Source organism: Periplaneta americana, chromosome 5 (genome assembly GCF_040183065.1).
Source record: "Periplaneta americana isolate PAMFEO1 chromosome 5, P.americana_PAMFEO1_priV1, whole genome shotgun sequence".
Taxonomy (NCBI): Eukaryota; Metazoa; Arthropoda; class Insecta; order Blattodea; family Blattidae; genus Periplaneta; species Periplaneta americana.
In genome coordinates, this window is record NC_091121.1 from 108,064,940 (window position 1) to 108,079,095 (window position 14,156).

General features: G+C 35.4%; 1 protein-coding gene across 3 annotated transcripts in view; it reads left to right on the top strand.

The window, feature by feature from the left end:
- The window catches only part of LOC138700077 (cilia- and flagella-associated protein 161-like), a 169,816-nt gene that overhangs the window by 116,036 nt on the left and 39,624 nt on the right, over nucleotides 1-14,156 (top strand). For all 3 annotated transcript variants that reach the window (XR_011332173.1, XR_011332175.1, XM_069826392.1), the window contains exon 4: nucleotides 5,709-5,793. Coding sequence is in view for 1 of the 3 variants with exons in the window: in XM_069826392.1 (XP_069682493.1) it covers nucleotides 5,709-5,793 (85 nt within the window). In the remaining 2 variants the exon portion in view is untranslated. The remainder of the gene's footprint in view (nucleotides 1-5,708; nucleotides 5,794-14,156) is intronic.

Here is a 14,156-nt window from a genome sequence, read left to right on the forward strand (position 1 = left end):
AATTAATAGTACTGATATTCATAATTGAGTTAAGAAGAATAGGCCACGCCAATTTTCGAAATCTCCCAAGCTTCTAACGAGAAATATTTAAAGTAGTTTTAATCTTATGCTACGTTTACACGGCGACAGTTTAGAGAAGAGAGCTAGAGATTATAGCTGAGTATCACCGTGTAAACGGTTGAGAGAGCAGGTATCTCGTTGACTCTACTATCTAAATAGAGAGTCTAAATAGAGCGGCCTTGAAAACTGCTCTCGCCGTGTAAACACCCTGAACAGAGAACTCGCATATACTGTCAGCTCTCATTATAGCTACTCTAAATTAGTCAGCTAAGTTGAACTTTTTCATCAACTCTCGCGACTGTTGCGTACGAGATTACATAAGCTTGCGCATAATTCTTGAAATACAGGTCTAAAGTAATAATCATGCTACGTTTGCACGGCGACAGTTCAGAGCGAAGTTCTGAAGAATCATGAGAGCTCTCTAACGGAGTGTTTACACGGTGACAGAATATAGCTTCTCTAAACCCATCAGCGAGCTCTCATGAGATTTATATAATTCTAAACTCTAAGTTACTCTCCGGACCGTTTACATGGTGCAGACAGTTTAGAGTGAGAGAAAGTGTTGAGAGAGAGAACATTTAGAGAAGAATAGGCTGGTCAGTGCGCTTTTATGACATCATCACCCATTTAACTTCTGAGCAGTGTGTCAGCAGTTGTGTAACCTCACCGCGCATAGCACTTGCGTTACTAATATTGTTGGGTGAGTCATTATTTATTTATTCGTAGAGAATACTATAATTGCACGAAGGACGGAGTTGATAGTCTTGATAAAAAATGTGCAAATTATAGCTCAAATCGGCACACATGTAATTTACATTCTATGAATCAGAGATGCATGAAAATAATACCAATGGTAAGAGAAACTCAAAAAGTTTAGTTGTGTTAACATTGTTTCCCTACTTGATAACACGCCTCATAATAATGCATATAAACAGATTTGTTCATTGTTGAGGCGAAATGGCTGCTATAGACGAAAGAAGAGATTAATTTTCATGTGAACCAGTCGGTTATTAATGTGCAAAAGCATTACCCAACAAAGTTTGGTGCAGATTCACCCAGTGAGCCTAAAATCCGCAAATGGTACACAGATTTAGAGGCACGATTCTTTGCAAGCGGTTGCGACTCCATCCATACCTACTACAGTTGCTGCAAGCCCTAATACCAGAGGACAAAGTGCTACGAAGAAATTTTTGCACAAGTATGTGGACTTTAATTGAAAACGATGATGCATTTATTCTTTCCGTGGTGTTTTCTGACGACGTCACTTTTCAACTTTCTGGTAAGGTGAACAGACATAACCTCAGAATCTGAAGATCGGAAAATCCGCATACCTACGTGGAACTTGACTGTAGGCTTGATGTGTGCCGTGTTACTAAGGGGGGGGGGACATATTGAACATCATTAAGTCAAGAAACTAAACGTTTGGAGTTTCTGTTTCCATTGGTACTATTTTCATGCACCTCAGATTCATAGCACGTCAATTACATGTGTTCGAAACCGGAAAGGTCTTTTGTAGGAACCCTGTATAAAGACAATTTTCAGGCTTCCTGATGAAAGAACGACAACGGATGCAGCTGAAGACGTGGTTCTTGAAAAGAAGAAGAAGAAGAAGAAGAAGAAGAAGATCTGCTTTTTGCCCCCCAAAATTAAAGAGGAAAAAAATATTCTTGCTACAAGGGCCAAAGTCCAATTTATCTCCAATGTTAAAAAAAAAGTGTGCAGAATTTGCGATGAAAATGACTGATTGCGTTTAAGCTCCTCAAAAGAGACCGAGTGTTCAAAGAAAAAAAAAAAACAATTTTTCACATAACATTGTTCATCTTCTTTCATTATATTGTGTTTATAATGGTTCTACTAATACATATTCTTGTTAACAGACACCGGTACAGACCCCACTGTACCAGTTATGTGATTTGTTTGTAATGTACTAGGTGAGCGTTGTTATTATTATTAATATGATGCATTATCAATAATATTAAAGGAATATAGAAAATATTCTACATCAAGTGAATGGTGATAATTGCACAGTAATAATAATAAAACAATAGTGATAATAATAACAAAATAGTGATAATAATATTAATATTATTATCATTATCATTATCATTATTATTATTATTATTATTATTATTATTATTATTATTATTATTATTATTATTATTATTATTATTACAGTTCGCACTCACTGGAGGTTATGGAGCTTTCGCTGTACCTCTCCCAGCAAATAGATAAGCAAGAATAAAACACACGAAATAATTAACAACTAAAACAATGGACCTTGCTAAATTACAATAAATTAACAAAACTAAATGCCAAATTCAGACGCCTCAACAGTCTCAGCTAATTTTGACAATACCTGATTTCTCAAGGTCCTTATTCTTGTAATTCTTGTTAAACACATTCCACAAATAACTTTCCAATTCATATGCTTCAATCAATCTTCGTGTCTTCGACGCTCCATTGTTTTTGGCCGTCATTTATACTGCTTCTGTCGCTAGAGTTTATGAAAAAGTTCAACTGAGTTGAATAATTTAGAGTAGCTATAATGAGAGTTGAGAGCATCGAGTTCTTTGTCCAGGGTGTTTACACGGCGAGAGCAGTTTTCAAGGCCGCTCTATTTAGTCTCTCTAATATCTAATTAGAGTCAACGAGATACCTACTCTCAAAACCGTTTACACGGTGATATAGCTCGCACGGAACCTGGTGAAGCTTGACCTTAATGGAGAAACCAGTTCTACGGGCTGTTAAGAGTGGAGGGGGTAACGCTTGTTCAGTCTCGCTTGCATCTAGTCACATAACTTCGGTCGGTAGTCGATCCCACACCACAATACTGTTCTCTCCCTCCAAGTTTCACCAGGTTCCGCACGAGCTATACTCAGCTATAATCTCTAGCCCTCTCTTCTCTAAACTCTCGCCGTGTAAATGTAGACGCAATTCCGTCGCTTAGAGCGCTGTTCGGTTCTAGATATTTGTAGCAGAACACTTATTGACATCGACATTTGGGGCATTTAAAGGACTCATCGTTGCGTATTAAATGCTTCGTACAATATTTTATGGTCAATAGACGTAAGTTCAAAACTTCTACGTATCAATTATATTAAAATAAATGGTTGTCATTTTTTATATGAAAAGATATTACATATTATAAACTCAGGCACTACCTTCCTGTTGTTCAATTCATACACCATATCTTTTCGAACATAATGCAAGAAACTTAATACATTTTACATGAGCAATGTAGTCTACCATTTTCATGTTTATTTATTATTATTATTATTATTATTATTATTATTATTCATAATTTATTCTGTTAAGAACAATAAAATAATGTGTTTAGGGTATAAACCTGTTGCTAGGAAGCGTAATGTGACCAACAGCCTTTCCTTTATACTAATGACAATCCTCATAGTTGTGTTTTTTTGCCAATTATAGGTCCGATGTGTAAGCTCCATGCGTGTTCCGGCGAGATATCCAGGGTTTTTCCCACGTAGATCTATTTCTCCTCTGCCTTCTTCAATTCAGAAGAATTGCACACTACAGTGGCCGAAAAACGTTGTGTTTCTGCCATAGTTGTAAACGCACTGACCAGCCTGTTCTTTTCTATATGCTCCTAACACTTTGTCTCACTAAACTATCTGCACCATGTAAACGGTCCGGAGAGTAACATTAGAGTTTAGAGTTATATAAATCTCATGAGAGCTCGCTAATGGGTTTAGAGAAGCTATATTCTGTCAGCATGTAAACACTCCGTTAGAGAGCTCTCCTGATACTTCAGATCTTCTCTCGCTCTAAACTATCGCCGTGTAAACCTAGCATTACACACATGTTTCGAGGTTTCAGTGAGGTTTCAGTGTCTTTCTGTATGTACAAAAAGTTTCTATCCAGACCGGTGTCAGGGAGTAATGTTCCGTCGATTTCATGATGGTAGTGCGGAGCGCCTGTCCCAAGGAAGCTAACAGCAAACATTCTTATGGCGGCAGATAAACTTATTTTTTTTCCATCATGTTAATAATGTCAAAACAAGTGCTTATACAAATTTTGGCCACTCAAGCGCAATTACAAGGGTCCTTCAGAAAGTAAGTTTCCCTGGTGCAGTTTACAGAAAGAAAACACAATTTCATGGAAAAATGTATTGGAACAAATTCAGATATTGTTGAACTATTTTTCAACAAATCGTTTTCTCCACCGAAAATGTTGAACAACTATCGAGAAAGCAAGACTAATAGCGCCCACAAAGCCGAAAACCCGCACGACAATGTTGTCTACGTCGCCCGTTCTCATATGAATCCTCTAGATTCAAAACCCTCTAACGACCATTTTTTCAGAGTTGTGTTATGCCCACATATTGCTTGCTAAGAATGAATTTTAATGATTTATATAGTTTGAATTCAAAAAGCCACGAAATTTGAAGGAAAAGATTTGTTAAAAGTCTCTGTTAGGTTGAAAATTCCCTCTATTTTCCACCAGATACGGTCGAAATCCTTTCATTTATCAAAGTGGATATAGGGTATTTTGAAACTATAGGATTCACATCTTCGCTGCGTTTTTTGTCTGTTATTCTGTAACTAGCTACATTTCTCAGGAACTTCATTTCCAATGCTTCTATTTTTTGTTCTTGCTTTTTCGTTAACATCCAGTATGCTGACCCATATAATAGTGCATGAAAGGGTAGCGCAATCGGTATAGCGCTAGCCTTCTGTGCTGCCCCAGGACGATGACATTTAAGTGTGCTTAAATACGATAGGCTCATGTCAGTAGATTTACTGGCATGTAAAAGAACTCCTGCGTGACAAAATTCCGGCACACCGACGACGCTGATATTAACCTCGGCAGTTGCGAGCGTCGTTAAATAAACCTTTTTTTTTTACTTTGAAGTGTTCAGTTAAATTTATTTGCCAATTTTTATGGTACTAGTTATTGCTCATTTTTCATTTTTGGTAAACCCTGATCTTTTCCCCCCCTGTCGCTTCGTTCTCTGTCCGCCGCTGTGAAGTAACGGTTAGCATGTCTGACAATGAAACGAGCAGTCCTGGGTTCAAATCCTAGTTAAGACAAGTTACCTGGTTGAGATTTATCCGGGGTTTTCCCTAAATCCATCAAAAGCAAATTTTGGGTAACTTTCGGCTCTGGACCCTCGAATCATTTCGCTGGAATTATCACTTTCATATTATTCAGACGCTAAATAACAATAACAGTTGATAAAGCATCGTAAAATAAACTAATTAAAAAAGATCGTCCTCATATATCGTGCTGAATTACACTTTATAATATTGAAATAGCGACTATATTATTCTTGTGCAACCTACCTCTACATATAGCTGTGTGCGTAAAGTATTCTGTGAAGAACTGTGAACTCCTGAGACTAAAACAACCTATTCCCTTATGGTTCACATAAAGTTCCACATTGTGTACTCATGTTGGTACATATAGTGAAGTCTTCCTTTTGATATGCTTCTTTGTTGAAGCAGCAGGTACATTCACATCACTTAAGGAAGTTGTTTGCTCTTTTTATGAGCAGATTCCTGTAGTGAAGCATTTTATTCAACATTGTGGGAGTAATTTGTCTTTGTATAGGTCTAATTAGGCGTGGTAAGCAAGTAGCTTGTTTTGTGTGAACTGGTTCACATTATTGCTTTGTTTTGTTGCAGTGGCGATTGTCTCCAAAGAGATGGGGAACCACTTAAGTTCGGCCAGGCTTTCAATTTATGTCCCGTGGAAAATATCTCTGGAGTCGTAAGTATATACTGCTGAGAACAATGATCTAGTACACAAAGTATGTACAAAACTGTTTTTTGATTATTACTGTGTGAGCACTTCTCATAGAATATTCAGTGTAGCGTTATTTTCTCACCATTCAGTCACAAATCTCACACGAAATGTCCGTGACTCTTTACAAATGTAAGGATCCTTGAACTTCATGCTCTGGTGCCAGGGAAAACATCTTCACTGTGGAAGTACACCATCCCAAATCAACATATACTGTACATACCGTAACCCACTGTAACACGAGGAACAGCTAATAAAATATTTCGAAGAAAACAAAACATTTTATGAAATTCTTCACATATTAACTGCTTAGGCTTACAAATTTTATTTTATCTTTCAGGCTATTTCATGATACTACTTCATGGTTTTGTATCCACATACTATTTTGACAATCATTCCTTAGACGGTCGCTCTGTAGCGTCGCAGTAAAAGCTTTGCGCCGAAAGGTTGCAGGTTCGATTCCCGATGCGACCATGCACTTTTTCCTTTGACTATGGTCCTGAGGTTCACTCAGCCTCTCATAAACAATATGAATATCGAAATGTTTCTTTGGGGACAAAGGTGGCCAACACACAGGACATGTCCATACTGCTACTCAAGTGTCGATTGTCTCGTGAGGCGGGAGTCTTAATGACCTTTTTGAGCCTGCATTGGGGTAGATTTGCTCTTCTCTGCATTAAATTTTATTTGTACCAGACGTGACTAATACATTTCTTTTTAGACTTTAACAAAATTTGGCATAAGTTATAACGTTCAATGAAAATCTAAATCTTCATGGTTTTATGAAATGATCTATAATACGAGTGCTGATAGTTTTCCGGTATTGAGCTCAACGAATATTTGTTGTAATTGTAATTATTTTGAGACCACAAGTTGAGAAATAATAATTACCTAATGAGAACAAACATGAGTTAAAAAAGCGAAATTAAATTACTTGAGGATGACAAATTAAATTATGGTTTATTTAACGACGCTCGCAACTGCCGAGATTGTATCAGCGTCGCCGGTGTGCCGGAATTTTGTCACGCAGGGCTTCTTTTTCATGCCAGTAAATCTACTAACATAAGTCTGTCGCATTTAAGCACATTTAAATGCCATCGACCTGGGCCGGGATCGAACCCGTAACCTCGAGCACAGAAGGCCAGCGCTATACCGACTACGCTACCGAGGCCGACTTGAGGATGGCTGTTATCACAAATTGTATTCGGCAAGATAATCCCAATGCGAACTGTACTAATAATTCTGAACTATTGATATGTTTAAATTAAAAAAATTATTTTAAGGGTAAAAATTTACTCTAGACTCTAGAGCATACCTGCACAAACAGCGCTCAACGAGCGCGCGCGCTCCTTCGGAGCGCGAAAGCCGTATTTACCGCTCGCCGAAACGGAGAGGAAGATACGTCAGAATGACATAGACTTGCTATAGGTAGAGGAGAGGGAAACGACCACTCATCTATCTAGTGGAGTGCAGTGTGTATTCTCAGTAACTTTTTCACGTTGCTTACCTATTGATACAGTACAGTATGGGGGAATCTAAAAGACGGAAAAGTGATCATCAGGCAGATTCTTTCAGTGTTGCATGGGAAAATGCTTATTTTTTCATAGCTGCTGGAGTAAATACTCTAGTGCCTTATCTGCGACAAAATTTTGAAAGGGAGAAAGAAACATAACATAATGCGTCATTACGAGTCCAGACATACTTACGATTGTTTCACTGCTGAAGATCGCAGTGAAAAGGTTCAGGAGTTGAAAACTGCATTATTACCCGAGGTAGGTACAGTCCGTATTAATTTTTTTTAAATTTGAAATACATTGTCTTATCAGAGGAACTTTCTTAATTACTTCTATGCCCGAGGTCATGGGTTCGATTTCTGGCCAGGTCGAGTGCATTTAAGTGTGCGACAGGCTCATGTCAGTAGATTTACTGGCATGTAAAAGAACTCCTGCGGGACAAAATTCCGGCACACGGGCGACTCTTATATAACCTCGGCAGTTGCGAGCGTCGTTAAATAAAACATAATAATATTTAACATTTAACGATTTACAGCTCGAACTTATTCATCTTCATTGTGACCTAAGGCCTAAAGATCGTTTGAATAATACTACTAGCCTGGTTGAATTTTACAAGACTAAACATTAGCAATAATATCCACGACTACACAGGCTGGCTGTGAAAATGGTTGCTATGTTTGGCTCAACATTTATATTTGTGAGCAACTGTTTTCTATAATCAACTTTAATAAAGGCAAGCATTGAACATCTGTAACTGATGTTTCATTATGATCAGTAGGCTACTCTTCCTTTCAGCTGCCAACAGCATAAAACATCGTTTTCATGTACTGATAAATAAAAATTTAACAAAATGATATCGTACATTTAAGTAGCTATAGAATTTCTATTATTTCTGTAAAATAAATATTTCTTTATTAATTAATAATAGTCCAAGATAGTTTTCCAAAGAATGAACGGGAATTCATTTCATGAACACTCGTAATAATACTTCCTTTTGTGTACATTTTGTACGAGATCACCCCTTCTTCCAGTCCACCCTTATACAGAGCACAGATAATATCTGCATTCCGCTCATGAGCTGTGAACCGGCTCGAAGAGCGCAAACCTTGTGCAGGCCTGCTCTAGAGTAACCATTCTTTTTTTATTTTAAACCTTAATGTATATATATATATATATATATATATATATATATATATATATATATATATATGTAACTAAAAAATGAAAGAGCTGTGTTAAATAGTATTACATTTATGACTGCTTGAAGATAGGCTATTTTTACCATTACTTTGCATGTGATAACGACCAACTCTCCTTAATAAATATACTTGGACTTCTCCAGATGGATTGACACAAAACCAAATAGATCACATCTTGAAAGATAAATGGAGATACACTAGTATAGTAGACGTTCGAACTTCCGGAGAGGCAAACTGTAATTCTGATCATTATTTGGTAATTGGAGAATTAAGAAAAAGACTGTCAGTAGCCAAGCGAGTAGAGCAACAAGTTAATATTATGAGATTCAATATTCCCAAATTGAAAGATTCTGCATGATTGTGAAACTTGGACTCTCACATTGAGGAACAGAGGCTAAGGGTGTTCGTGAATAAAGTGCTTAGGAAAATATTTGGGGCTAAGAGGGATGAAGTTACAGGGGAATGGAGAAAGTTACACAACATATTGTACGCATTGTATTCCTCACCTGATATAATTAGGAATAATAAATCCAGACGTTTGAGATGGGCAGGGCATGTAGCACGTATGGACGAATCCAGAAATGCATATAGTGTGTAAATGGGAGGCCGGAGGGAAAAAGACCTTTGAGAAGGCCAAGATGTAGATTGGAGGATAATATAAAAATGGATTTGAAGTAGGTGGGATATGATGATAGAGACTGGATTAATATTGCTCAGGATAGGGACCGATGGCGGCAATGAACCTCCGGGTTCCTTAGAAGTCATTTGTAAGTAATTAAATAATTATTTTTACTTGGTTATTTAACGACGCTGTATCAACTATGAGGTTATTTAGTGTCGATGAGAGTGGTGATAGCAAGATTAGGCCCAGGATTCGCCATAAATTACCTGACATTTTCCTTACAGTTGAGAAAACCCCGCAGCTCCTACTCCAGTATCTGCTTTAGTTCACTCATCAACTTTAGTTACTGCGGGTTTTTTTTATTAATTCGGTTTAGAGTTGTTTTTAGTGATTGATTAAATATTTTTATTTTACTTATTTCTGGTTTAACAATGTTTATAGCTGGATTAGGGGCTAATTTTGGAAATACCCAAGGTATCAGTGGAAATTGAACCCGCGCTCGAGCGCAACTCGGATCGGCAGGCAAGCGCCTTAGCCGACAGAGCTAAGCCGGTGGCCTAAATAATAATAATAATTATTATTAATGAAGATTACAGTGTGTTTTCCCGTGGCTGATGATAAAACTAATGAATAGATACAAGTTTAAAGGTTTAGACAACTCTTATATTTGACGTGTACAGTAGCTGGGAGAAGAGTGGAGGTCGGGGGTTTGTTTCGCTTGAGTGGAGGTACTGCCGCTCGAGTCTGCTCAAGGTGCGATGTCGCTTACGAAAGCGAATGGACTATACATTTAACTTGTATACAAAGTAACCAGACGCAGGACTCTAACCATGACTCAGAATCTTTCGCAACCTAATCATCTCTTCCTTTGCAGACACTTACACTAAGATAATAAAAATATGGACGTATAAAATGTGAAAAAGAACAGAATATTGACTTCTTATGAGTATTACATCATTGCAACTATCTTATTTTGCAATATCCAAAGACCATACAAATATCAATCAGAAAAACACCGTGATTTATATTCCACGCCACGAGTGGTAATACAGACGGGAAAAAGCAAGACAGCTTGAGTAATGGGGAAACGTGATTCTAATCTATTTGTCCATGTATTAGCTTGTATACATACACGCATATCCCGCCTACCAGATGCTACCGCCGGCCGTCTCGACTCGATCTAATTCTGTTTGCAAAAGTTATAAAGCTTCTCTACAATCCAAGTCTAGAGAAAATTCCTTTGCCTTCTGCGTCTTGCACATAAAATGCTAACCTTGAATTATACGTTTATGCGCTATAATGATTATCTGTGGTGAATCAGGAATGCATTATTACTGGCGAAGAGAAAATCCACGTACACATCTAACAGATCCGCATCAGTAACAGTTCTAGGCAAACCAACTTCTTTATACGGGACACAATCATTAAGACATTTCCCTCCAGCGCTTTTGTTAATAGCGAATTCTGTCTTTAACAACGCAAACCGCAAGACGAAAGGATTTCATTTTATTGCATTGACTCATCAAAGCAAACGAAGAGTTCATCTTTGGAGTTTGGTTAATTATTTTTCGACAATATTATTATGGATATTGCACATTTTATCATGACTTCAATCTGTCTGTAACTAATTAAGTTTACAGTTTGGATTGGCAGACAAGTGCCCGCTTTCTTCTGTAATATTTAAATCGTTGTAGAAAGGCAGGGTATGATTTTACCCAATTTTATTTCTGATGTAAATTTTCATGAACATTATTAATGTGGCTGCATTTAAAAATCATATTAGGCCGATGTAGTGATAAGCAGTAAAATGAGCTGCTGCCAGGAAGTCAAAAGGAATAGGCTATAGCAATAGCAAAGGAAGCCTTTAATAGAAAAAGAAGCATCTTCTGCGGATCTCTGGAATAAGAACTAAGAAAGACTGGTGAAGTGCTCTGTGTGGAGTGTGGAATTACATGTGACAGAAACATGAACATTACGAAGAAGTGAAGAGAAGCGACTAGAAGTATTTCAAATGTGAATATGGAGAAAAATGGATCGTGTGAAATGGATAGACAATAATAAGTGAAGCTGTGCTACAAAGAGTGAGTGAAGAAAGACAATAGCTGAAACTGACCGGGAAGAGAAAAATAAATTCGCTGGATTACTGGCTGAGAAGAAACTGTCTACTGAAGGATGTCCTGGAAGAACTAATGAACGGGAGAAAAGTTAGGGGCCGGAGAAGATACCAGATGGTAGACGTCATTAAGATATATGGGTCATATGAGGAGATTAAGAGGAAGACAGAAAATAGGACAGATTGGAATGCTGGGTTTGCAGTGAAAGACCTGCCCTTACGCAGGAAACTATGAATGAATGAATTATGTAGTGAACTGCCATTTTACATTAAAGTGAAATCGTGTGGAATAAACTTTTGAGATTTCTCAAAACAAGAACTCTTTTGTAACACAAACAGGTACTGTACTACAGATATCGCATGATAGACGACATTAAGATATATGGATCATGTGGGGAGACAAAGAGGAAGGCAGAAAATAGGAAAGACTTGAGAATGCTGGGTTTTCAGTGAAAGACCTACCCTTGAGCAGAACACTATGAATGAATAAATTAAAACCTTCGCTCTTTCAATTCACTGACTAAGAAAACGTATCAGTACCCGTAGCACACTGGAATGTTATTTGTACAATGTGTAGGCATATATTATGAAATGTTTTGTAGGAAGCAGCTTTAATTTCTATTAATATTGTACTTACATTATAGTTATGATAACTAGATATTGCAATGACATGTATCTAAAGATGCCCTAATAAGGCTAAAACGTTAATACGAATATTATTTTTAACACTTAACATGTATTAACAAGTGTTATCAAATTATAAATGTGATAAGTATTTGACTGAAAACTTGAATATTCTTTATATACTTTATCTTTGTGATAAGTTTATATTAAGAAACTATTTTTAGCAGTAATTATAAATTTTAATATCTTTATGCAAAGGAACATCATACTCTTAATTCCTGTTAATTTTGTCGATATTATTATTTATTAGAGCTATTGTATTTTAGACGTTTGCTATGTTACAAATTGTTCGTTGCTTATTTCACTTTGTCCATGTGGCAGCCCTCTAATGAGGAAAGTTTTTGTAAATAAATAAGTAAATCGGTAGGAAATAGATAGTAAATAAGTAAATAAATATTAAACAAGCAGCCTTAAATTAATATTAAACAAATAAATAGATATAAAGGCAGATAAATAAATAAATAAATAAATAAATAAATAAATAAATAAATGAATAAATAAATAAATAAATAAATAAATAAATAAATAAATAAATAAATAAATAAATAAATAAATAAATAAATAAATAAATCTATACTAATAATAAATCTGTAGCCGAAATTTTTCTAGTAATTTTCGATTTTTCAAAAATAATTGGTCCTAACATATATAATTAGCCACCCTGAAACCGAAAATCGCTTTTTTGACATTTTTGTTTGTATGTCTGTCTGTCTGTCTGTCTGTATGTTTGTTACCTTTTCACGCGATAATGGATGAACGGATTTCGATGAAAATTGTAATATAAATTAAGTTCGTTGTAACTTAGATTTTAGGCTATATGGCATTCAAAATACATTATTTAAAAGGGGGGTTATAAGGGGGCCCGAATTAAATAAATCGAAATATCTCGCTTATTATTGATTTTTGTGAAAAATGTTACATAACAAAAGTTTCTTTAAACATAATTTTCGATAATTTGTATTCCTTGAAAAATTTTGATAGGACTGATATTTAATGAGATAAATGAGTTTTAAAATTAAAATAAAATGCCATCTAAGGCCGTATAATGAAATAAAAAACAAATGACTTCGTCTATAAGGGGCCTTGGACACAACAATCGAAAGCTATGAAACATAGCCTACAGACAATGTTTCTGTGTTTGTATGAAGTAATATAGGAAGCTAAATTAACCGATTTGTATAATTAATTATTATTTCACCATTGGAAAGTGTAGTTTCTCTATATGGACATAATGCTATAATGTTATTACAGTAACTTCTGATATAATATAATGTAATATAATATAATATAATATAATATAATATAATATAATATAATATAATATAATATAATATAATATAATATAATATAATATAATATAATATAATATAATATAATATAATATAATATATCTATACCAATAATAAATCTGTAGCCGAAATTTTTCTGGTAATTTTCGATTTTCCAAAAATAATTGGTCCTAACATATATAATTAACCACCCTGAAACCGAAAATCGCTTTTTTGAAATTTTCGTTTGTATGTCTGTCTGTCTGTCTGTATGTTTGTTACCTTTTCACGCGATAATGGCTGAACGGATTTAGATGAAAATTGTAATATAAATTAAGTTCGTTGTAACTTAGATTTTAGGCTATATGGCATTCAAAATACATTATTTAAAAGGGGGGTTATAAGGGGACCTGAATTAAATAAATCGAAATATCTCGCTTATTATTGATTTTGTGAAACATGTTACATAACAAAATTTTCTTTAAAAATAATTTTCGATAAGTTTTATTCCTTGAAAAATTTTGATAGTACTGATATTTAATGAGATAAATGAGTTTTAAAATTAAAATAACTGTCATCTAAGGCGGTGTATTGAAATAAAAAACAAATGACTTCCTCTATAAGGGGCCTTGGACACAACAATCGAAAGCTATGAAACATAGCCTACAGACAATGTTTCTGTGTTTGTATGAAGTAATATAGGAAGCTAAATTAATCGATTTGTATAATTAATTATTATTTCATCATTGGAAAGTGTAGTTTCTCTTGATGGACATAATGCTATAATGTTATTGCTGTAACTTGTGAGTGAATTGAGGACAGGTAAGATTAAAATAGCTTCTTATGCACAGAAAACTTGATAGGTTATTCTGTATATTCATTTCCTGTATATCTTAAAATAATGTTTATGAACATATTCATTTTTATCTC